Genomic DNA, 25727 nt, shown 5'->3' with positions numbered 1-25727 from the left:
ATGTGTTTTTAAAAGTCTTGTTGTTTTCTTTAGAACCATACTGAAATATTTATGAATGAAATGACATGATGCCTGGTATTTGCTTCAAAATAATACGGAAGAGCCATATTGGTTAGGGAATAAACAAAATTAGCAGAGTTGATTGTTGTTGAAACTGGATAGGAGTATGTAAGGGTTATAATACCAATCTTCCATCTTTTGCATATGTTTATGATTATCCCTAATTAAATAGTTTAAAACATTGGGTAAAGTATTAAATGAATTAGTACAATCAAATCTCAAGGTGTTAGAAGAGGTTGTCAACACAGATTTCATTGCTGTATTCTCAAATTCCATGAAGGCGAGTTTCATGGCTTAAACTACTTTATATCCTGGATCTTTATATTCTTTACCTATAATATTATAAGAACTCAATATATGCTTTTTGGATAAATTAATTATCTTTTTTCTTGTTACTATAATAAATTTGCACTGAATCATTTCCAGCAAATATCACATATCCACGTAAACTATATTTTATTAAAAACTTCTCAGTACTCAGCACCCATCTGTCATCAGATTATTTCAAGCCAAAAACCTAGAGTCTTTCTTGGTTTCTTCCTTTACTTCATCCTCCATATCTGGTCCATCGCCAAACCCCATTGGTTGCACTTCCAAAATGTACCCTATATCTGCCTACCCCTTGCTACTTACTCACTTAGTTCATTTATCACCTACTGCCTGGACAACTGCTGGAAGCAGAGCCACTGATAGGAAGAACGGGTACAATCCAGAGTCCTACTGTTCTCCCAGTCTCCACTTTTGTTTTTCTACAGCACGTCCTCCAGGAAGAACCTGAATGATTTTTTTTTTTTAAAGATTTTTATGGGGAAATTGGAGGGATGGGAACAGCGCTGGGGAATTGGGGGAAGGGGAACATACAAATTGCTGTCCTTTTGTTCTTCAGTCTAGTTGTGGAGGACGTTGCTTCGCTGGCCCAAGTTGGCACCATCATTGCACTCTTCCTGGGCGAGGCAGATCAGTCGCCAGCTTCTGGAGGGCCGCTCACTGCGGCTGCTGGCCGCTCATGCTGGCCACACAGTAGCCCATGGCAACCCACTGCAGCAGGGGCTGCAGCCTACGCGGTCACCGGCGACACATGGCAGCCCAGCTCCAGGTTGAGCATCTTAGCTGTAGAGGGCAGTGTCACTGGTCCTCATATGTGGGATCTGAACTGGGGCCCTCTGGCGTCCCAAGCCAGCTCTTAACCATCGCACCACTCGGCCCGCCCCTCAATGATCTTTTTAATATAAATTAGGATTTGTGACTCCTCATAAAACCCGTCAGTGCTTCAAATTGAACTTAGAATCCAAGCCACACTTATCACAGCCAACAAGGCCTGTGTGTTGTGGCCCATTTAGTGTTTCAGGGCTCTGTTATCTGAACACAGGCACCTTATGCCTTGGGGCCATGGTCCTTGTTTCCTTTACCTGCAGTCTCATCCCCCAAGTTATCTGCATGACAGGCCCTTTTTGTTCTCAGTTCAAGTTGTCATCTCCTCAGAGATACCGTCTCTGATGTTTGGTTCTTTCATAACACTGATTACAATCTGCCTGGTTTGTTTAGTTGTTTAGCATACATTTCCTCCAATAGAAGCATTGTGTCTCTTTCATCATCTCACCAGAGTCCATCCCAGGGCCTAACCCATAAAAACCACATTTCATTGAAATCTAAGATGTAATCAATTGTAGGATTCAGTATTATATTATGAGCCACCAAGAAAATAAAAATACTGCAAATTAAACTATGACACAATACTAATGACCATCGATTGTAAGATAATCTTGACTTTTGAGATATTAAGTTGTTGAAAAAAATACATGCTTTAATTGATGAAATGCATATCTTGTTGAGTAAATGAATGAATGTACTTTGCTTAATCATGATGACTTGTTTGCTAGTGATCTTTTCAGGAAATTATTCTGAGAAAGATAGACACATAGAGGCCAAGAAATTGCATAGGCCATGAGTCGCATTTTATTATGAAAAGGGGGATATTGCTAATATGAAGAAGTATGAGGGCTGGCCGAGTGGTGCGTTGGTTAAGAGCTGGCTTGGGACTCCAGCTCTGAGCAGCAGGGCCCTGGTTTGGATCCCACATGGGGACCAATGAAGCTGACCTCTACAGCTAAGACAGTGAACAACAGCTCGACCTGGAGCTGGGCTGCCGTGAATTGCCGGTGACGGCGTAGGCTGCAGCCCCTGCTGCAGTGGGCTGCTACAAGCTACCGTGAGTGGCTGGCAACCAGCATGAGTGGTTGGCAGCTGGTGTGAATTGCCAAGACCTGCCATGAGTGGCTGTCCAGAGGCCAGCGACCGATCAGCCTGTCCCTGGAAGAGCACAATGATAATACCAACATGGGCCAGTGAAGCAACGTCCTCCACAACTAGACTGAAGAACAAAATGACAGCAACTTGTCTGTTCCCCTTCCCTCAATTCCCCAGCATTGTTCCCCTCCCCAATTTCCCAATAAAATCTTTAAAAAAAAAAAAAGTATGAGTAATTCAAAGGAGTATATGAGTAATTGTTCCAAACTGCCAATGACTAGCTTATCAGCAGTGATGAAAATTTTGTAGACCCCGGGTGGGCCAGTAAACTTGAATTCTCAGCAAACACTTCAAGAGACTCATGAAAGTAGATTTAGGCCCTGTACTATAAAAAGAGAGAAGACAGAAAAGATGAACAGACATGGGTGGGGAGAGCTAGCAATGGGAAGATGAGGGAATATTATCATAGTGCTTCTATGTGTTTAATAAAATATGAGACCATTTGGCTCAGTGTAGTGGGGTAGGGATTTTGGAGCTTTCATAAAGAAGGTATGGGATAGGCAAAATGCAGAGAGAGGGAAAGCATAGGAAACTGTGTGTTCTATGGAAATGGAATAGATTTGCAGGCAGATTTGAGAAACACTGAAGAAGAAGGCAGGGTACTTGGTTGGGTGTCAGATGGTAGGTGTCCTAATGTGGCATGGTGATGAACACCCCTGCTGAAGGGGTGACAAGATAACCTGTTCCAGTAAGTTGCCGTACATTCTTCTGATCCCTAAACAACATTCTATTTCTATAGACCTGACTGTTCCTGAATGGCTTTGAAGTTACTGCTTCCATTGTTGTTGTTTGTGTAGTCAGAATAAAGAAAAACCTATAGGTGAGGGAGGCCAGGTTAAAACATTGACCTGGGAGTAAAACATACCAGCTCTTACCCCCTAACGTATGCTGTACCCTGATAAACAAGAGCCACTTGAGATAGCCCAAAGTAAGCCCCTTCTGTGTGGAATAAAAATAAATTATCTTTCACATGATGAAAAACCAAAGTTTTCTATTCTTATAGGAAAAACGTCCAGACTGCTAAGAAGGCTTCACACTCTGCCCTTGTACACCGATCCCAGTTCATCTGTACAGCTTTAACTTTCTATCCTCACACTTTGTGGTCCAGCCTGACTGCTCATCTTTCAGTCCCTCTAAGGCTGCATCTTTTAAGTTAGGATGCATTTGTCTCAACTGGGATGTGGGGAAATAGGGGTCTCTGCTGTAGTGTGCTGTAGTGTCTTTCTCTAAAGGCCTCCAGGCCTTTGCCCACGTCATGTCTTCCGTCTGCTTGAAACACCTTCACCCTTGTGTGGCTAAGTCCTACTAATCTTCAGATCTCACTTGACGCCTCACTTCTTCCAAGAAGCCTCTTCTGAACCTCCCAAGTGTGGGCTTACTGAGCCTCCCCCCATATCCTCCCTGACACCATGCACTCCTCCTGTCAGGCATGCCTGTCACCTTGTATCGTGACAGCCACTGTACTGATAAACACTTGCAAAGCTTCAATGCCTAACCCAGTAGCTAGCTCAAAATTGTGCTTGATAAATGTCAAGAGAAGGTAGAAACATTTATTCATTTTCAAAATGTCATATGCTTTATTAAGCCAGTTTTTTTATAATATCACACATAGTTTTTGTCTATTTAAAAATCTTCAGAGGACCTTTGTCTTGAGCAATAACTGAAAATAATTTACTATAAAACATAAGTTGGGGTGTAATAACTTTATCATAGCTCTGTAACAAGTGTGATAAGAAAATCTGATTGTAACTATAGAAAGACTCATCCAAAAAAGTAGAAAAATTGCTTTGGGCAAATATTTGAGACACCTGTCTGGACCATGTTTTGTACAATAGTAGCATAAAATTATGTAGCAATTTACACTTTGAACAGGTGGGTGCTAATCAGGAGTTTCATCTAAAGGCAGACTCATTGACTCATTTCATTATCAGTTTGGCTCATGTCCTCCACTGGTGTTAAATATATTGTTCGCAAGCATCCTTCGGCCTGTGGCTCAAGTCTGCCAGATAAACAGCAAAGTTAAAAAAAAAAAAAGTACTATGAGTTTAGGTTTTTTTATTTTTTAAATTGCTCTTGGTAGTGATGTTTTTCTTTTCCCAAACCGTGTAGCTTTACTCCATTCTTCCCTCAGTCTTCACAGCACACTTTTTTTCATTAAGTTCAATGTGTTTTTCCTTCTCAGATTGAGAGTCGGGTTCACCCAAGTGAAAAAGAAATGGTTTAGCTTGTTTAGCATTTAGAGCTATCACTGTCTCCCTTTGCTACGTAACAAAAGAGATTATGATGCCATGAATATAAAGAGTTATTGTTCACAACTGATGGAGAACTTTCTGGGTACTCCTTATTTCAAAGGAGTTTATTTTTTTTTATATTTCAGAATTTAATTATATCCACACTTTGTGCTTTGATCTTATATTGTAATCTTTAGTGCTAGCCATATCTGACTCCCATACCAGATGCTAAATGTAGCATTCCAGCGAATCCTCCTTGTCTCCTAATCTAACTCTGTGGTCCTTTGAAGAAATTCATTTTAAAAATTACCAAAGTAGTACCAAATCTTATTAAGATTTTTTTTATGCTGTTGTGATTGGTTTAACTTTTTAGTGTTATTGTGAGTTTGATTAAGAACTATCATATGTTCTTTGCATGGAAAATAGAGTTAATTTTTGGCAATGATTTTTAAATTACCAAATACTGTATGTATATGTACTTTCAAAATCTCTTTTTTGTCCTTTTCAAGTAGTTAAATGTGCTCTAAGTTTAATGCTGAGGTTCTCTGTAGTAAGGCTAAAAAATCTAAAATATCTTGTCATCCTAGCTGGTCCTTTGGCTGGCAGACTTGTCTAAATGCTGCCTCACTCTGGCCTGTCCAGAGGATGGGGTGATAATTTGCTTCTTCTGTGAGCCTATGGGTTAGGCCCATTTAAGTTCACAAATTTATTAATAGAGAATCCTTAAACACACTCTAACTCATTTTGGAAACATATACTGATTAATGATTGTGTTACTGCTTAATATGGGAACAAAGTGACTACCATTTATTATGTTAGGAATCATGAAAAAATGACAGATAATCCTTTACTATAATCATTAAATAAAGAAAAAAAGATGTAATAACCAGTGCCTTTTGCTTTCTCTCCCATCTGCTCTTTTACACAGGTACAAGTTGGCCAAGTAGAAATCAAATGCCCTATCACAGAATGTTTTGAATTCCTGGAAGAAACAACGGTTATCTATAACTTAACTCATGAAGACTCCATCAAATATAAGTACTTCTTGGAACTCGGTCGTATTGATTCCAGCACCAAGCCCTGTCCTCAGTGCAAGCACTTTACAACCTTCAAGAAAAAAGGACATATTCCCACCCCTTCCAGATCAGAAAGCAAATACAAAGTAAGCATGTTCACCAGAGTTGTGGGTTGGATAGCACATGATGGGAGCAGCCAAATTAGGCCAACTTGTGGTGGGCATTAAGTGGGCTTCCTCCCCTTCCCAGAACGTAAGGTGAGTATATATTGGCTGTGATTCTGAAAATGGATGGTTTGGAAGGCTGATGAAAGGATAGCAGCTCTTGAGGACTGAATTCAAGTTTTTCTTTGACTTAAAGCGTGTTTCAGATTCATCTCATAACCTGATTCAAAGGCTAACCTTTTAAGTGATTGTCATTACTCTCACCAAATATTAAATAAAAACAAGATTTTTTTTTTAAATTTAGTATAAGCTTCCCTTTTTTAGTCGACCCAGTGTGAGTCCCCTTGGGGTCTGTCTACCATAAGTGGAAACTGTATAAAATGCCTTTTATTCATTTATTCAGCAAATACAAAATGCCCTATGTGCCAGGCATCGTGCTAAGTTTGGGGGATGCAGAGGCAAATGTGACATAGTCTTTGGTCCAGAAATGTCTAATGAAGGTGCGAGGGATATATGTTCTAAAATGACAGGTCAGCGTGACTAGTCATAAAACAAAAACAAAAAACCCAATACACTTGTGCTTTGAGAACACTGACTGAGGAATGACAGTTAGGATGTCAGGAAAGGCTTCATAGAGAAGATGCGGTTTTTTTTCCACCCAGATAAACAACGGACAGCGTTTCAGAGCAAGAGATGAGTCATTGCGCAGGCCGATGTTGAAAACAAGTGTTTGGTAGAGCTAGAGTGGACAGAGCAGGGCAGCTGGTCAGGCATTAAGAGCAGATCATGGCGGCTTCTGTGCTGTGCTCAGAAGTTTGAATTTGACTCTGTAGACATACAGAAAGATACTTCTGGCAGGTTAATAGAGGACGTGACAGGAAGGCAAGGCTATAGGTAGGGAAGCCTAAGACAGCAACTATGGGCGCCAATCATTGACGTACAGCCCTGGCTGTGCATTAGAACTACCTGGAGAGCTCTCAGGCACACCATTGCCCCAGGACCACCCCAGAACAACTGTCTGGCAAATTTTCGAGCCTCACTGGGTGACTCTACTGTGCAGCAGAATTGGGAACCTTTGCAGTAAATGAAGCGGACAAATGTTGAGGCCTGTGGCAGTAGTTTTCATCCTTGTCATTACAGCAGAATGGCAGGATGAAGTGGTTTCAAAGGCTGTTTGAAGTCATCTCCATTTAAGGTAAGTTTTTACCCGTGTTTGTGTCTTGGAAGCAGTGGTTGCCACATTATTCATTCTGTAACTTTGAGGGGACCATGGTTAAGCCAAGTGTTTCCTCCACCATTGCAATGATGAGCTCGATTAGGTTAGTCCAACCCTCTTAATGAGTATTGATTGGTCTTTGAAACTGCTTGACTCTCATAGTTAATTATTTTTTTAATGTACTATTTTTGTGCAAGCTAGTCTCTTTAAGGCATAACTTATCAGAAAAACATTTTTTTCTTCTCTAAAAAATGCATTTTTGAGGTTACAAAATTGTGTAACTAAAATAATATCTTCACAGTGATTTTGAATGCTAACTTAGCAATAAAATGCTTTTATTTGACTCTATATTTTTTGGTTATTTTACGTTATTTTTATTCCAATTATATGTTATTGATGTTATTAGAAATTACTAGTTTTAGGAGGACTTGTTATTCCATAACTTCAGATATTTTATTGTTTCCTAAATGATGTTTAGAATTATATATTATACATATATTTTATATATATGTTTATATAATTTATATATTAAGATAGTTAATATATATTTACATATAAACATACATAAACTCAGACTATACTATTCTGGAATTTTGTGTTAATTAAAGTGTGTATATATAATTGACTCAAAGTGAAAACAATTTTAAACTTTATTGTTCTTATGAAATGGGTAAAAAGAGGTGTAATTTAAAGTTCATTTATAGCAATGGTAAAATGTTATAGGTCTCATTTCATCCAAAAGCACAAAATTTTTTTGTGTGTTGAGCATAATTTATCACAATGCATGTGTATTGAGAGTGAAATATGGACAATTCGAAAAATATAATATTTATGTAATTCTGAGTGAACCAAGGGCTCCCTGATAACATTTTCCAATGTCAGGCTTCCTCCAGTGTCTACCAATTGGATTGTAGGTAAGAAGAGATGTACGGGGCAAATGGATCAAGCTCTCAAATCTAACAAGCTTGGTTTTTTTTACATTTGATGAGCAAAGGAGAAGGAAATTTGCTTTGGGAAGAGGAGGAATTTGATACAAAATAAGTGTTATTGATTTATGAAGCAGTTAAAATTGGTAGGAATGGGTGAGGGATGAAAATCTCAATATAAAATGTAACTGTTAAGCAACTTTAAAGAAATATAAAGTTACTACAGAATTAAAGGATGACTTTGGTTGTTATTCTTCTTGTAGAAGAGAAGATCTATAATAGAAAAGATAAATAATCCCTCTGTCCTATACTGTACAAAGATCTAGGGATAATTCAAACAATCCCTGAAGCAATGATTTTCACTGTTTAGGATAATGTTTATATAGCATTTTTCATCATGAAACTCCACGCTCTTACATTAACATTAGCTACCTGACTTACATGCTTCTACCTGTCTATTATAACTACCTGGATATTATGAATGAGGACATAGATACTCCAGCAAACCAACTGTGACATTCATGATTACAGAAGCACCCTAAACTTGAGACTAATATCTTCACTCTTTGTGGTGAACAGATGGATAATTGTTAGGTTTGCTGTATTTTTTTTTAATTCCATTTCCCCAATAACAGAACCCACTTCCAAATTGGTGTAATTTATCATAACTTTTAGAGGGGTGAATTTAAGTACTCAAATGCAAGAAATTGAGCCATAAGGCAAAGGAAATAGAAAAAAAATGTTACTAATAATGTGTAACATGTCTGAACAATTTAAAATCTCTTTATAATGTATTTACAGCCTAAAGTGGGTTTTGTATCTATTGATAAAACCCTTGTAATGTATATTATTCTTTTTGAATCATTGAGTTACAATCTTGATCCAAGATGTCACTTTTTGAACATTTATTCTGGCTTCTGCTGTCAATTCAGAAACACTTAACATACAAGGTTAAGATTGCTTGAAAATATCACAGCTGTTTTATAGCAGGAAATACATTTGCGAGCACCTTACATGAAATTTGAGATCGAAAATATCATATTTGGGGACTTCAATTTGAATAGGTTTTTGTAAATAACCACTTGTTAAATTTATTGCACTCAGCAGATGTAAAAGAGGTAAACAGAATATATCAACAAGCAGTTACAAGAACTCTTAAGTGTCAATTTATCCTTCTAGGCCCTCACTCAACCTCTCCCTTCCAGCAAAACTTTGAGTAAATAGAGCCTTTCATTATGTTCTGCACTCTGTCAAACTCATACTATATCAAATAGAACCAGTGTGCTCCTAAACTGAGGGATTTACATTGAGACAACCTTGCCTTTTGTCAAATCTAGTCGTTTTCATTCATATTTGTCTTTTTGCCCCTGCAACTCTTGCCAAAAAGTTTTACCATTCCATTTCTACAAGGTTGATTTCAACTTGCGATTTGAAACCTGATTTCTAACCTAGACAGCTCCTATAATTTATTAGTGCAACTACAACTGCGTACCAATATAGGGAACAAGCTGGTGGTGGGGAGAGGAAAATGCTGAAGTTGTGGCTTGAATGGCACCCATCTGATGCCTGCAGATAAACCGTCACCAGCATCTGGAGTTTTTCTCTACAGCAGTTATCATCTGGGATTCGGTGGTATATTTGTGTGGCTATTTGTTTAAAGTATCTCTTTCTCACTGGTCTCTAGGAGGCCAGATCCAGGCTTGCGTATTGCTGATAACCTGTGTCAAGCACTATGTCTGACAGAGTATGTTCTCAAAATATATTTGTTGAAGGAAATAATACATGGACCCATGCACAAATAATAATGTGTACTGTAACAAATGTGAATGGAAAATCCTGGTAGCATAGGAGAGAATGGGAAGGCTTCCATTAAAGAATAAACACATTCAACTCAGCCTTGAAATGTTGAATTTGCCAAGCTGGAAAACGTAGGTCAGAGCACTGGCTTCTAACTAGATTTACACTCTCTTCCTGCCACGTACTAGCTCTGTAACCTGGGATACCGTTTCCACATCCTTAGTGGTAACTAGGAGGAGTAGCAGTACCTCTCATAAGAGTGTAGTAAGAATTCAACAAAGTCGCACATATAGAGTGCTTAGCACCATGTCCGACACATCCTCAGTGCTCAACACGTGCTGCAAACTATGATGCTTGTGCTCATTTTTGGCAAGAGCAGCAGAACGAGCACCACTGGGTTCCTGGGAAGGGAATGGAGGCATCAAAAAGAATGGAGGTAGAATAAAAGATTGGGTGACTGATACATGGCATGAGTGAAGGAGGAATGAAGTTGTGTCTTAAGGAGGAGGAGTGGGTTTGGGGAGTGGAAAACTAATTTAGTTTAAAATGGGTTGATAAGTTTGAAGACCCTTTCATGCATCAAAGAGATTTCCAGGGAACATGGATCTTTTACTCAGCAGGGATCTGATGGAAAAGAATTAACATTTGAGGGGTTGGGGTGGCCATTGAATTCACAGAAATGGAAAAAAAAAAAGATGTTTGGAGAAGTAGGGAAAGTTACAGCTTTTCGTGGAAAAGAGGAGAGGATTGAAAATGATTAAATGTAGTTATTTTACTTCCAGGAGTTTTCCTGAGGTATGGGCTAGTTCTAGGTTTCCTTATTTCCCAAGTATAGACCAAGAAATGATCCCCCTTTTCATATTGATTTGGAGTGAGTTGAAGAGCACACAAATCAACACAGGGAACCAGTTGGAACTAATTCTCATGATGGTTTCCTTGAGGCAAAACTACTAATAATCCTCACCCTTCCCACAAATATTAAACAAAACCTTGATAACTCACAGAATGGTGCTTTGACTCATCATAACCTAAAAGAAAAAAGCTGATAAAATGTCCTGGGGAAACTTCCTCTTACCTTATATGTTTAGCATTCTTTTTTCTCTCTTGTAATTCTAAACCCTCTGGGTAGAAATCGTATTTTATAAAACTGCACAAATATATCCTCATGTAGTAAATGATCTTTCCTAAGGTCTTTAAGGGTATAATCAAATCAATGGGTTTGTTATTCCTGATTGGTGTACTTTAAAATGTGCTTAAGTGAAAGGCTGGAATTTGGGTAATTGCCAATTCACTCTGTTCCTGTGTCTATTACTGAACGACCTCTGACCTGTGCTGTACTCCAGAAAGTTGCTTCTTTGGACTACTTCTCCTGCCCCCTTACCTTCTTGAGTTCTAGGTGGGTTCTGACGAGGGTTGGCGTTGGCAGAAGACAGGAGGCTGGAGGGGGAGAATGGTAGCTGCAGTACTTCCTTACTCCCTTCCTAATTCAGTGTAAAGTTCTGGCAGTAGTTGATTCCCTCCATGGCTGCAGCTTCATCTAGGTGGTCCCTCCCTCATGTTTATAATTCTCACTGAGCTCCAGAAATTTCTTTCCTCCCTTGTTTCTTTAGCCTTAGGGATGGCAGTGACTTCCCACTATTTCTGTTTCCAGGAGGCTGTCAATCCTTTATTCAAATCCCAACTGCACCTCTTCAGTGGTACTTCCAATAAATAATATTACTTAATAAGGAGATAGGTAGAAAGAGAGAGAGAGAGAGAGAGAGAGATGAATTAATGAATGGTGTTTAAATTTCCATCTAGTAAAGATTTTTGAGAATTTTTTCTATGTATAAAAATGTTTAAAGCTTTCCTATGAAAATTTATTTAGTATGTTGCTTTTCTCTTTGGTTTTTCTCTGACACCATCCCTTTAAGCTGACAGTGTTTACAAGTTGAGAATCAGATTGTTCATCAGCCTTGCAAGGTCATTGTAGTTGATGACAGACTCTGTTTATTCTTGGCATTAATGCATCATTGATGTCAGGAGTCAATAGAAAACAAGTGTAGTTTTTTAAATGATTGTTGCTGGCATAGATTTGTGAGGGAGAGAAAGATGGAGTCATCTAGCCCAGTTTCAAGAAGCTAGCTTAAACAAAGGGTGTGTTATACGTGTTACCTTTGAAACAATATGTAACATGCCGCTGTGACCAGGCCTACTAAATTTTATTAGGATGCATTTCTCCCTCCAGTTACTAATGACATGCTTTGCTAAAGTTCTTTGTTGCTTTCTTGATTAATGTATTAGCCATAATACTTTATAGAGTCTTTACTTGTGCTTGAACTTCTAACAACAAAAGCCAAATCTTGAAATTCATTTGTTATTGTAGCCCACATCTAACGATTAAAAAAAAACTACAATAATTGTCGTAATCAGGCTCACAGCTACCATTAACTGACCTGCAGTGGGACTGAGAGCTGGATGCTTTTTTCACACATCATCTCATCATCCTTTGGATCTTCAGCACAAGTACAAGTGAAGAATCATTCCTCTCTGATGACATGCTAATAGTGAGTAAAAGTCAGCAAGTCTGGTGCTCCCTAGAAAGTGGTCTGGAAGATGTTAGGACTGTGTGTTTCTCATCTACCGTAGTCTGTATTCTTACCTTGCCATATTTACCCTCTCAGATCTGTGAGGGAACTCACTGCTGCAGTCAACATGTATATGAACCCTTTCTACAAAATGCCTCCCAGTTTGCTGTTCAGACACTGATTGAACACTTCAGTTGTTAAGGAACTTGCTACTTGTAGAATCATTCCCTTACATTTTGAAAGAATTCATTGTTACCTTCAGGCTGAGATCTGTCATTCTCCTGCTGTCACCTAATGGTCACAGAAAATACTCCCATGTTCTCATACGACTATGTAATTGGATGGCCCTCCTGCTATTATACTTTATGGGGGTATCGCCGTGAGATGTTAGCCTTATTGTATTGTGTTCAGAATAGAGTGTCCTATTGAAAGTAGGATGATGCCATACTGCTTTGGCTAGTGAGTTTGGCCTACACAGATCACGGCAGAATCTTCTAGTACCCTGTATGTTCATCTATGAAGAGCAGGGTCCTCAGACAAGAAATAGACTCAGACAGAGACTTCTCTGGGCCTTGCTTTCGAGATTTAGAGGAAGTCTATAAAAAGGTGTTTTCAGGCGGTAGAAGCAAAATGGATTGGTATGAAACTGTGATTTTCAAAGTGGGGAGAGAGGACTCTTTTCAAAGGACAAAACCCCTATTTTCCCAAGTTGTGACATGCTGCCTTAGAAGAGCATGCCACTCAGTTGAAAAAGAAAAGCTAGTCCTGAAATGAATCTCTTGTGTAATAAGTAGTGCCTTGCGTATGTGAAAGGAGCCTGGACACCAATATGCAGGCGGTCGGTAAGGTGATTTATATGAGTAACTACTGGATCTCCAGATAGGTTATCTTGTCATGTGTTACACTCTGTGTTTTTGTCCCCATTTGGTCCCCAACCTTTAAGAAACTTTCTGTTTCATTTTCCAGCTTAGTTTCAGCCATGCTGTGAGAAATTAAGGGGAGGGTTACTTGGCCCCATTTGGACTGTGGTCAGGGAGCGGTGCTTCTTGAAGCCTGTGTTTACTGGCACCAAATTCAGGGAGAAATCCCCAAGTGGAAAGTAGAATCTTAGGAAATAAGAATCAAGTGGAAAAAACAAACAACTAAAACAAAAACAAACTCATAGATACAGAGAAGAACACTGGTGGTTACCCAAGGGGAAGTGGGTTGGGATGGGGGTGGGGTTGCATGATGGTGAAGGGTGTCAATTTTATGGTGAATGTTGGTAACTAGACTTTTGGCGGTGATCACTTTGTAGTGTATACAAAGTAGATGTCAGATCACAATTTTGTACACCTGACACATACCAATTTTACCTCTAAAAAAAAAAAATCAAGATAAGTCAAACGATGTTTTCCCATTTGGAGAATCTCTATTGCCCTTATTGCTTTAGGATATGATCTTCTAGGGGAGGAGATAGTGCTTTCTTGAAAGTATTTGAAGCCATGCATCAAATACTTCATTTCTCATCTCTATAATACTCTGCATCTCTTTAGAATCTTCTCCTCTTCAAGAAAACCATATAAGTTGTTACAAAACATTTTATAACTATGAGCATTCCATATTATTTACATGTTGATTATTTTCTTTAGAACATATCCTAGTCTAACAGCCATAAGTATCACATGTTTCATATAAGGAATTTCTGGACCACAGCGTATTTTGAGAGACACATCAAGAGTAAAGGAACATTGGGCCGGCCCAGTGGCGCGTTGGTTAAGAACTGGCTTGGGACGCCAGAGGGCCCTGGTTCGGATCGTAAAGGAACGTTAATGTAAGACTAATTGGACCCGGTTTGGGGGCATTTTGGCAAGGCTTAGGGTGAAGACAGCTGAAGTGACATCTCTGGGCTACACTGGGACACTTGGTATTTCCCCAGTGCACCACGTGACCTCAGGCCTCTGTGGATGCTTAGGCTGGGACCTCTTCCTGAAGTGTCACCCCATCACTTGTCCCAGTGACATTCTATTCCTATTTCAAGGCCACATTCTCTCCAAACACTTCCTTCCTGAAGCACCTTTCCATGGCACCCACTTGTCTAAGCTTCTCTTCTAGCAGTTATTACATGTTTTTATTACCGCTCTGGGCTTATGTCTATCTGCCTTCTATAAATTCCTTGAGGACAGGTATTGCCATTTTGTTTTAATATGCCTAAAATCAGTATACTCAATATCTGCTACTTGAAGGTGCTTAATAAATATTTGTTGAATGAGCAAATGAATTGATGAATATGTTTTATTATTATTTGTCTTAATCTGAAGTTCTAATAAAGCAAATTGTTCTTAGAAAACTGAGTTAGCTTATATTTGCAAGCCACATTTACACGTAGATGTTGTCTAATATTTTGACTTTCATAAGTAATGATTTTGTGATTTATTTAAAATAATTATGTATGTAGGAGTGTATAGGATTTAGCAAGAAAACACTTATCTGGGGTGCTCTTTGGTTTTGGACTCAGTATTTTGTGGGTTATTTATTTCTCATGATGAACTGCCAAGAGAAAATACCATTTGCTTAGGAAAAGTGGGCTGGTTTAATTTGTCATCTCAGTGTTATCATAGCCCTGATTTCAGGAAAAAAAGGGAATTCAAAAGTTAAAAATGTAATATAAAGTTATTTTATCTTTCATGGATTCTGGGACAAGTTAATCAAGATTCCTAACTCTGATAAGTTTATTCTTGAAATACTTGCAGCCTTGCCTCTTGTAGAAGACTTTGCACATTAATCATGATGCTCAGTAAAATGTCATGTGGCTAAAATATTTAGTAAATCTCATCTGCTAACCTAAGAAGTAATGATATCATCTCAGTCACTGGTCATAAATTAGACATATTGGTTTTTCTCTAAAGTCATTTCATATTAGCCAATATGTATTATTTGCTATGTGCAAAATAATTCATTTTACAAGTAATTTACTGAGGACCTACCATGTGCCAGAAGCTCTGTGTTACTTAACTCAGGAAATACAGGATGAAGGAGACACAGCCTTTACCCACAGTGAACTTGTAGGCTGTTAGGGAGATTAGACATCGCATGTTCTATAAGACAGACACTGAACCTGGTTGGGAGAAACAGGGAGGACATCTTGAAACAGGTAGCATATGACCTGGATAAGATTTCAGTAGATGGATTGTATTAATTAGACTTTCTCCAACTATAAGAAGCAGACATGTGCTGTCTCTCCAGCTACCTCAGTTAATGAGGTTTACTGTAAGGCTCCACAGGAAGTAGGAAGGGCCAGAAAGCGAGCTCAGCAGCCACCCAGGCAGGCCTCCTGGAGAGTCCAACACAAACTCTGGTAGCGTGAGAGCTCCTTTATTGTCTCACTAGACGTGAACGTCTGCTGTTTCTTTACCTGTTCTCTGCACTGTGGTCACTCAGCCCTCCTGTGTCTTTGCCTCCACAGCAAAGGTGTATATGTATCCCCATTTCATTCCTCAAGAGGGCTCGGTTCATCTCTATTCTACAATCAGCACCCTGCTGCACAAAGCTCATGCCAGCCACCTCACAGACTGCTTCCCAGCCAGTGGGTACATGTTTTTGGCTTAGGGGCTCATCCCTGGTATAAATCAGTCATGGCGAGGGAGATGGAGTCCCATGGTATAGAGCAGTGCTTCTCAAACTTCAGCATGTCTATGAATCACCTGGGGACCTTGTGAAAATGCAGACTGATTCAGTAGGTCTGGGGTGTGACGTGAGTTCTTTGTGTCTGATAAGCCCCCAGGTGACGCTGATGTTGCTACTCCTACGACCACACTTTGAATAGCAAGGACAGAACTGGTGACCTCTGTGTGAATATAATGACTCAGAAGGCAGGCGCTCCGTGTGGGAGGTCTGTGGTTGTGAGAGAGCATTTCACGTGGAGGAATAAATATAAATAAAGGGGTGGAGGAAGCTGCCCTACTGATGTCTCTGTGTGTTTTATATAAGGCCAATTTTGAATATGGTCCAAGGTCTGAATGAAGAAGGCATCTTCAGACCAAAAAGTTAGTACTTAGACAATTCAAAGGCAGTCTCTGAATAACAAGGTTATCAGGTAAGCTATTAGTCCTTGTATTATTTTAATCCAAAGCAAAGCAATAGTTGTTTTAATGTTTTCAGTGAGAAGCAATAAGCAGTTGGGTCTGAATTTAAACTATTCATCTTCACATGAGAGTTTGCTGCAAAACTCTTCTCACAGTTTGCCACCAAGGCTGTGTTGCTGGGGTGGACAGGCTCTGCAGTGGGACCCGGTTGTTTATTATGAGAAGTGGAGAGCCAGAGCCCTGGGTATGGACACCAAGTATCGGATTTGGTTTTAATTTTTTTTACCATTCTAGTATACTTTAGGAAAATCACACATTTCTGTTGTCTTCATTAGAGATCCATAGATGTGATAGTTCAGAACTTGGTCACAAAGATCCTTGAACCATTATAGTGTCTGACATCCATAGAGTTAATATCAGTTTCAAAGCACCGATACATGCATTCTTCTCTTCATTTTGTAAATATAATCTAAGACTGGCTGATTAAAAATCAAAGAGTTTTGGTTTTTTGACGATGCTAGTGTCTAGTAATTTAGAATTATGAATAATGTCTAAAAGAAGAGAAATTAATTAAGTATTCAGACCTTCCTGACATGGCAGATGATGGTTCACCCATCTTCACCCCAAGTATCCTGACGTCTTTTCCATTTCATTCATTACGTTTGAAAATTACAATCACTTAAGCGCCATGTAATATTTATGTCTATTTTTCATGCTTCAAAGACACTGGGAATGATCGTTTTATAGTCTTTTATTACCTAGAGGTCAACTACTTGAGCTCAGTCTTACTGTAAAAATGACTTATTTTCCCCTTAAATATCAGAAAAGGCAAAAATGGTTATTTTAAGTGAATGACTAGTAATGTCCCTTAAAAACTAAAAAATAAATTAAAAGAAAACAAAGATTATCCTAATTTATGTGAGTAAAATCTTGCAAAAGATTTTCAGAGTTCACTTTATGTTGATGATCGTGTAAACTTCTGACTTACTGAATAGTTTGACCACATGACCTTCTTTGACATCTACATTTTGGTCTCCAATTGTCAAAGAAAGAATGCTGTTTAGAATAAGGAAGGGTTTTGGCACAGTGAAATGAATGCTGGCTGTGAGCCTGACAAACTTTGTTTAAATGTATTCTTAACACATACTTGCTGTGCTACTTTCAGCAAGTTTTTTAATCTCTGTGAGCCTTAGTTTCCTCATCTGTAAACTTGTGATGTTTATATCTATTTTGCAGCATTATTTTGTTGATAAAATTGAGTAATGCATGTAATACAGCAGTATAAACACTACCATATAACACAATTTCAACAAATAAATAAACATGAAGGTTTCAAATTATTTATGACAAAATATTGTTTTGATATAAATTAAAAGCAAAAGTACTTTTGTTACTTCGTATTTGGATAGGAAGAGCATTATCTATTCTTGACATAAGTGAAAACTGCAGGGCTTTGAGTTATAAATGGAAGAGCTGTTATTATAATTGCCACTCAGTTAATGTATATATTAGGACCACCATTGCCAAAAAAAGTAGTTTTCCAAAAAAAGTAAGTAGTGATGTGTAGGTTACCAAAAGAAATTCTAACTGACTTCAAAATGTAGTCAGTAAATTCACTCATACTACCGTTAAGTAATATGCAACAGCATGGAGAAGAATAGTCAGTTATCAATGTTGTTCATAGTGAGATTTTATTAATTCACTTTAATCAAACAGGGCTAGGAAAATCAAGTTATGCCCATATGTTTTTAGAGAGGGAGGACCAGAAATACTGTGTGGTAATGGAATACTCCACTGTCATTCAAAATAAAGGAAGTCAGATAAAATTTCTCCCATGTCAAGTGGAAGAAAAATATTTTCAATGACCATTCAAACACATTCACATACACCACCACACAATGAGAACAAAAACACATCTTTCCGATGGTTTCCTGGGTACAGGCCACAGAGCCACCATACTGATAGATTTCTAATAGGATCCTTTGTATCATTTTTTATAATTAACCTCTCTTAGATTAATACCAAACCAGGGCTATCCATTATTTCACATGGTGCTTCATGGCAGATGCCAGTATAGCAGTTGACTTTCCAGTGTGTTATATTTTTGAAGCACCTGTGGGGTTTTGATTTTATAAAAGTGAATGAAGCCACTGATAAGAAGAACAATGGAAATGCCTGGGAAATTGGTTCAAGGGGAATGCGAATTTAAGAGAGTGGGGATTTTCGGCACCATGAGCCACAGGTTTTACTCTGTGTTTCAATCTCGTAGACTTTCTTCAGGCCAAATTGGTTTGCCGAGTGTCCCAGTGTTTCATTCCAGTATATATAGTCTACAAACAGCCAAATCATCCATGCCAAAGCAATTCTTTCCTCCTTTCATAATAGAATAGTCATATTTTATTATAGGTTAGGTCTTGTAGAGGGGGAGATATTTTTAAATATGGACAAATGATAACCTTTTAGGTAATTTCCCCAAGCATCACCATTCTTATCCTTTAGTCACTTTCAATATTTCTACAAATATTGAAGTACTTAATACTACTTTTCCTCACACAGATCCAGTGCCCCACTTGCCAATTCATCTGGTGTTTTAAGTGCCACTCTCCTTGGCATGAAGGTGTTAACTGCAAGGAGTACAAAAAAGGAGACAAATTGTTGCGTCACTGGGCCAGCGAAATTGAGCATGGGCAGAGGAATGCCCAGAAGTGTCCCAAATGCAAGGTGAGATGACCTTTAGGAGGAAAGGACAGAAACGCATGTATCTGAATATCATTGAACAATCATATTACAATATCGAAGTAAATCAAATGAATAACTTTCTTAATGCAGGTATGGAGAGAAAGAGTATTTGCTGTTTCATCTTTGAAGAGTAACTAAATTGAAGACTTGATAGAAAAGCAATGCATTTCCTTGTTTATATTACATTTCAACATTTAAGGAGGCTACCTATAAATATTGATTTTAAACTTCTAAATTCTTATTTTCCATTTAAAAGTGGAAATGTGTATACAGGGAGAAGCTAGTGTGAAAATGATATAAAAGTATTATTTCCACTTTGCGACTTGTAGTCTAACCACTTCCATTAGGCAGGCTCTGAATCCTTGCAATCCTTGGCTTTTCTTTCCCTCTGACGTTGCTTATCACTTTAGGATTACATTAAACTGATCCTTTGCTTTTTGTAAACGTAGTGAAGTAAAAGCTAATGGCTAAAATCAGGGCTTAGGAATTTTATCAATTCTGTTTTTCATTTTTCTTTTGATAATCATGCAGGTATCAAGAGTTAGCAGGCATTTGAGCTTCAACCTAGATGTTGAAAGTCAGCTATGCAAATAGCCCGGAAAGAGTCTCCTATAGAGAAATCAACAAATCCAGTCAGAAAACTTTGCATTTGATGCTTACAGGATAGGAATTGTCAAAATTCAAAGGTTTTTTTTTAAAGCTCACTTCAGAAAAGTAGACACTATATGTATATGTGTACTCTCCCATAGGTGGGTTCTACTTTTTGCCAATTTTTGGAAATTATGTCTAAATTGGGCCTTATTTTCTTTTAAGAAAAATTCTGCAATTCCTTCCTGGAGATTTAGCACCAGATAAATTAAATCTGAATTATCAGAAAAGTTTTCAAATTAATCGTGAATTCCACTTGGAGTAATAAAAGTATATCTGAAACTGATTAATGAGCATAAACATATTACACAGATTCACGATGCCAAATTCACATATTGGTTTAGACATATAGTAAGTAAAACCATTGCCTGAAATAGCAATTCGCATTCTTGGTAATTGTAAAAAATTTTTGAAATACTTTAGATGACCTGGCTCTCTTAACAATGAGATCTAAAGATGTTTGCAATCTCTTAACAATGAGATCTAAAGATGTTTGCAATAAAGCCCTCTTTGTTTTCCCTGTAGAAGGCAAATTTGTCTGCAATGATCCTTTTGATTTTAGGGGCTGCTTCACATCTCCGCATTCAATAGCTCAGTACATATTAATATTTATTCCTCATTCACTGATGAACAATGAGAAAGTAAGGCCTTTCTTCCCCCTTTCTGTTGTTGCCTTTTCAATTTATTCAAAGCTGCTGCTCAGTTTTAAACTAAATAAAGGCCAGTAGGAGTTTAGGAGTGCTGTTAAGTCATTCTACTGAACATTTCGTACCTAAGTATACTTTCCATCTCTCTGGAAAGCTGTGAAAACAATTACCAGTTACCCTAGCTGTAAGACATTATGCTGAATGAGCAATACTGCAGCATTTTACACAGGGGAAATCCTGAATGAATTGAGGTAATACATAAAAAGGTACATTTGTTACTGTAATCTCACCATCTAACAGTAAATGGACCTAATGTATAGAAAGAAAAATCAGCCAACTGTCAGGGCTTTACTGAATGCTAAAAACTTCCTCCAGTTTTAACAAATAGAAAGAGTTACGAGAAAAGCATACATGCTGATTCCCTTTGGAAGTAATAGCTAAAAGCTTCGAGCTTTAAAAGGAATTACCTTTTACAGAGCTGAAAGGCAAGAGCCACGGGAGATGGAATCAGGTTATATGACTCCCTTGTAGGAGAGAATCTACTTTCTGGGGAGATTTAAGTTCCATAAAATTTATGTCAGTTTAAGTCATATTTTCTGACTTGTTTTTAATACAAATGGTTTCAGATTTCTTTCAAGCATATGAATTTAAAGCTTTGCATTTTCTTAATTGTGATTTTTTTTTTCTTGGACTTTAAAATTATATTTTCACCCATGAAATATTTCTATTCTTATAATAGAAATCATGAGGAGATATTACTCAATGAATTAATATTTATTTTATAGTCCAAGGCTTTATTTTCATAAATAATCCTTTTACATTTGTACATATAAAAAAGGAAGATGCTAGGAGTTTGTGGAAAAAAAAATTTCATGCAATGTTTCCAGGTAAACAAAACAATGATTATATATTTTCACATGAATATGTTTTCAATAGTGATCGTCAAGTGTATTTAAAAATTTTTGGTGACTAAAGTTTATTTATATTTTTATATCATGCATAGGTGTATTTGTTTAGATTAATTCATAATTTCAATAATAATTTTGATTTTTAAATGATTGTTTCATTTATAAAGGTCATATAACATATAATAGAAATTTGGAAAAGAGAGGGAAAAAATTTATCCAGAATCCTGCAACTCCAATATTCTCACTCACTATTAACATATTTAGTGTGTCTTCTCAGCCATTCCTCTATTTCAGTAACTTATTTTTTTAAGTTTTAATTGTACTGTGCAGATAATTTGATATCCTTTGTTTTTTCACTTAATATGTCAAACCTTTCTCATGTTACTAAGTAGTGTTCATAACATTTATTTTATTAATAATGTAATATTTGCTTAACTATCCTTCCGCTATTGGATACCAAAACTGACTTTGTTTGGGTTGGAATTTTTTAAAAATATAGCTATATGTTATATATAGTGTGTTGACGATACTCATCTTGAATATATCTTTTCTCCATATTTTGGATCTTTAAAAGCAGGTATTTCTAAAGGTAGAATCACCAGGTCAAAGGATATCAATGTTTTAACATTTTGTACAGATTTACAATTTGCTTTCTAAAATGATTGGAACAATTTATAATTACATCACAAACACTGGAGACACTGTTCCTCTATGAGCATTTCGTATTAGCATTTTAGGTATTCATAAAGTGCTAATTTAAAAGTTTAAAAATATTTTGATCTTATGTTTTGTATTTCCTTGTTTGCTGTTAGATTAAATATACCGTATTTGCCGGCGTATAAGACGACTGGGCGTATAAGACGACCCCCTAACATTTCCACTCAAAATACAGAGTTTGTTATATGGTCGGCTGTGTGCGATTTTGCGAGTGTGGTAAAATCGCATAACAGCAAAATTGCATAACAGCCGAGCATACACCCAGCAGCGCTGCTGATGCCTGAACGGTATGTGGAATGAAGTGGGCGGGCATCGGGAGGCCACTATGGCACGGGGCAAGCACTATGGGCAGTCTATCTGAAGTGTACCTGGCGTATAAGACGACCCCCCACTTGGAGGCATATTTTTCAGGGCCAAAAAGTCGTCTTATACGCCAGCAAATACGGTAAATTCATGTATTTTTGAGTTGTAATGCCCCTTTTTGAATTTTTTGTTTATATTCTTTGCCCATTTGTTTGGGTCAGGTTGGGGCATATTTTTTATTACATATTTATAAAGAGCTCTTTATTTAAAAATATTAACTTAGTTTCTAGAATATTTTCTCTTCTATCTACTATTACACTCTTTTTGTATTGGTGATAGTTTTTTGTTTTGTTTTGTTTTGTTTACTTAATTGGTTTGTATGTGTGTGTGTATTTTCTTTTAATTTTTAAAAATTTGTTTGACCAAATATATCATTCTTTTTTTGTTTTGGATGGGTACACACACACATACACACATAATTTACACACACATATATATTGTATATAATATATATATAATTTACACATACATATGTATGTGAATTTGAAAATAAAATGTGTATACATATTTATATATTTACATATATTTTGTAAATATTTTGCTCCTAATCTTAAAACTTTATTTATCAGCCAGAAGTTTGATGAAATGGTCTGTTTTCTTTCTTTCAACTATTCAATTTCTAAATATTTTTAACTGTTTAACCCACCCATACCTATTTTGATATTTATTATGCATTAGCTAACTAAACTAATTTTTCCAAATTGAGACCATCTATTATCCAACCTAGTTGTGTTTATCAAATAATTCTCCCATACCCGTTTATTTGTAATTTTTTTCTAAACATGTTAAATTAATATAGATAATAGTTCTTTTTTGAGCTCCCTAATCTTGTTACTGCCAATTTTTCAAGAAAGTTTTGTGCTTGTCCTGGTAAGTGTTAAATTATCTTGCTTTTGTACCCTGCATAGATATATTTGCCCATTCAGACAAAGTTTGATAACCTATTATTCATTATTTTAATTAGTATTACAAATAAACCAACTTTTCTTTCATTTGCCTATAAATGTTATTTCTCCTGTAATAAGTTTTTACTTTTTTCTCAAGTGGAAAGATCAGTTTAATACATGGTATAGTATTACAAAGAGATTAATGCTGAGAAATCAAAATTGTTATTTTTAATTGAATTGTGGCAAATAACCAGGATGAGTATTAATTTTTTTCCCAAAAAATATCATCAAGATACTTACATACATGTGATTTTTTTTTAATACCAAGGTAAAAATATGAAACGCTTTAGGAAGTTATTTATTTATAGGACACTTTTATAAAAGCTAATTGCTTAATAAAATCGTCTTTTACTTAGTCATTTTTATTTGACTCTCACTGCTTCTTAATCAGTCACTTATGAGACACCATTTTTTATCTTAAATATGTGTTTTCTATCTTATATAAATTCTTAACCTGCAGAAAATATATGCTAATTTTAAAATGCCTTTCTTGAACATAGTTGCCACAAAATTGCATCTAATGCATGACCCTTTTAACTTTAAATAAAGTAATAGATTTAAATTGTGTTGGAGGTATTAGAATATTTGTTCAGTTTCATGTAAAAATCTATTTTGACACTATGTCTTATAGCACAGATCAGATACTAAACTCTGAGTTAGTAAGAAAAAGAACTGCTAAGTCAAAGAAAATGAAAAGTTAGATGTATACCTAAAAATTAACAAACATAGAATTATACAACACAAAACAAATCAGTAAACAAATTTTAAGCAATTGTACATTTTAGATTTAAATTTTTAATAAATTTTTTGGAAACAATATCAGGAGTCAAATGTGGTGCTTTTTTTCCTAATGTAATAAAAAAACACATAAAATTTACTGTCTTAACCATTTTTAAGTGCAAATGTGTTTTGTTTTTTTAATTTATGTTTTTGAATGCTTGAAATACTCAAACTATTCTAAAGTATTCTTTAAATGATAGAATGATGTACCACTAACTAAATTAAAAGCACAAACCAAAGTAATCTATTTTTAATTTTACTTTTTCAGAAATTGGCTACCATATATAATTTTATTGTTCAACACACACTTTTTCAAAGTATGTTTGTTTAATAGAAATTTTAAAATAAATATTTTAATTTATTATAAATGTGTGTCAGGTCGTAGCAAAACCCCAGCTCGATATTCCTAAAGCCCTGAAAATTTTAGATTTTAAAAGAAGAATTAAAAATGTCTAATATTATTATCTAATATTATAATAAACATTATTAAAGATTAAAAAAACAGTTATGAAGCATTCAAGAATGTGGGTGAGAACTTGTAAAAATGGTTAATGATCTGATCTTCCAGTTATCCCTGGAAAGGTTTAATATTAGTCAGTTAGTGTTATTTACATTAGCCAGGTTTTGACTGTTAGCCATATGTCTTTTTCCTTTGTAAAGTTTTGAATTGTTAAAACCTCATTTTTCCAAAGCCAGATTTCTGCGCTCTGAGTATATATTTTTAACATGCGTACTTTCAAAGAGAGGTGGACACACCTTCAGCCCCTTTAATGTGATAATTTGAGGCAAGCCAGTTTAAAGCAAGCAGGAAGTTAAGTAAGAAACAATTATATAAAGAATGCAATAGATAAAGAAGCATTGTCTCTTCAAAAATATTTCTGAAGCAAATATTGCAGTATGTTAACATTATTAAATATGAATGGTGACTCCATATGTGCCTGTTACATTATTACCTCTAATTGGTTAAATGTTTTAAATAGTTCATGATTAAAAATGAATAAAATCTAACAAGGGAATGGGAAGACTAACATTATAGCTTTCTGGAGCTGCTTAAACATCTCTATTTGTCTACACACCTCTAAGGATTTGTCTGTTCATATTTTTTTCCTTCCCCAGGGAAAAGTTAAATGTTACTCAGACTATTCGGCTTACTAAAGCATAGTTGGGTGACTATTTCTCAAAATGGTTAGCTTTTTGTTTTTAATTTGGAAAATTAAAGGGGAATTCCTCAAACATACGTTCCCCAAATTACCTTCTTCCTTAATGTCAGGTAAGAGAAATATTTATATAAACTCTTATTTAACATGGTATAGATACAGTCACAGCCAACTAGATTACATGCAGCTGGCCACCTTAGTTTTCTTCTTGTGATGTATAGATGATGTATTACAGAGTTTTACACTTGAAACCTATGTAACCATTGTCACCCCAATAAACTTTAATTAAAATTAATAATAACAATAATGTCACCTATTCATTTATGACATTTTGTAAGGCATTGAATAGAGATAATTAATTAGGAAGTTATACATCTCAGGCTAATACAGAAGTAATGTGATTTATGAATTCATCAGTAATTAAGTCATTTTATTTCAGGGTCATCATACATATTCCCTATTTCTAGGTGACA

General features: G+C 36.4%; 1 protein-coding gene across 2 annotated transcripts in view; it reads left to right on the top strand.

Moving 5' to 3' along the window:
- Positions 1-25727, top strand: part of RNF217 (ring finger protein 217) — a 138481-nt gene that overhangs the window by 85509 nt on the left and 27245 nt on the right. The window contains exons 2-3 of one of the 2 annotated variants that reach the window (XM_019662150.1): positions 5527-5760; positions 18905-19069. In XM_019662150.1, the coding sequence (XP_019517695.1) occupies positions 5527-5760; positions 18905-19069 (399 nt within the window). The remainder of the gene's footprint in view (positions 1-5526; positions 5761-18904; positions 19070-25727) is intronic. The other variant, XM_019662151.1, reaches the window with a different exon arrangement.

The sequence above is a fragment of the Hipposideros armiger genome, unplaced genomic scaffold (assembly GCF_001890085.2).
Source record: "Hipposideros armiger isolate ML-2016 unplaced genomic scaffold, ASM189008v1 scaffold_367, whole genome shotgun sequence".
NCBI classification, from domain to species: domain Eukaryota; kingdom Metazoa; phylum Chordata; class Mammalia; order Chiroptera; family Hipposideridae; genus Hipposideros; species Hipposideros armiger.
The sequence above is the reverse complement of the archived record's forward strand: the minus strand, read 5'-3'. Positions and strand labels throughout refer to the sequence as shown.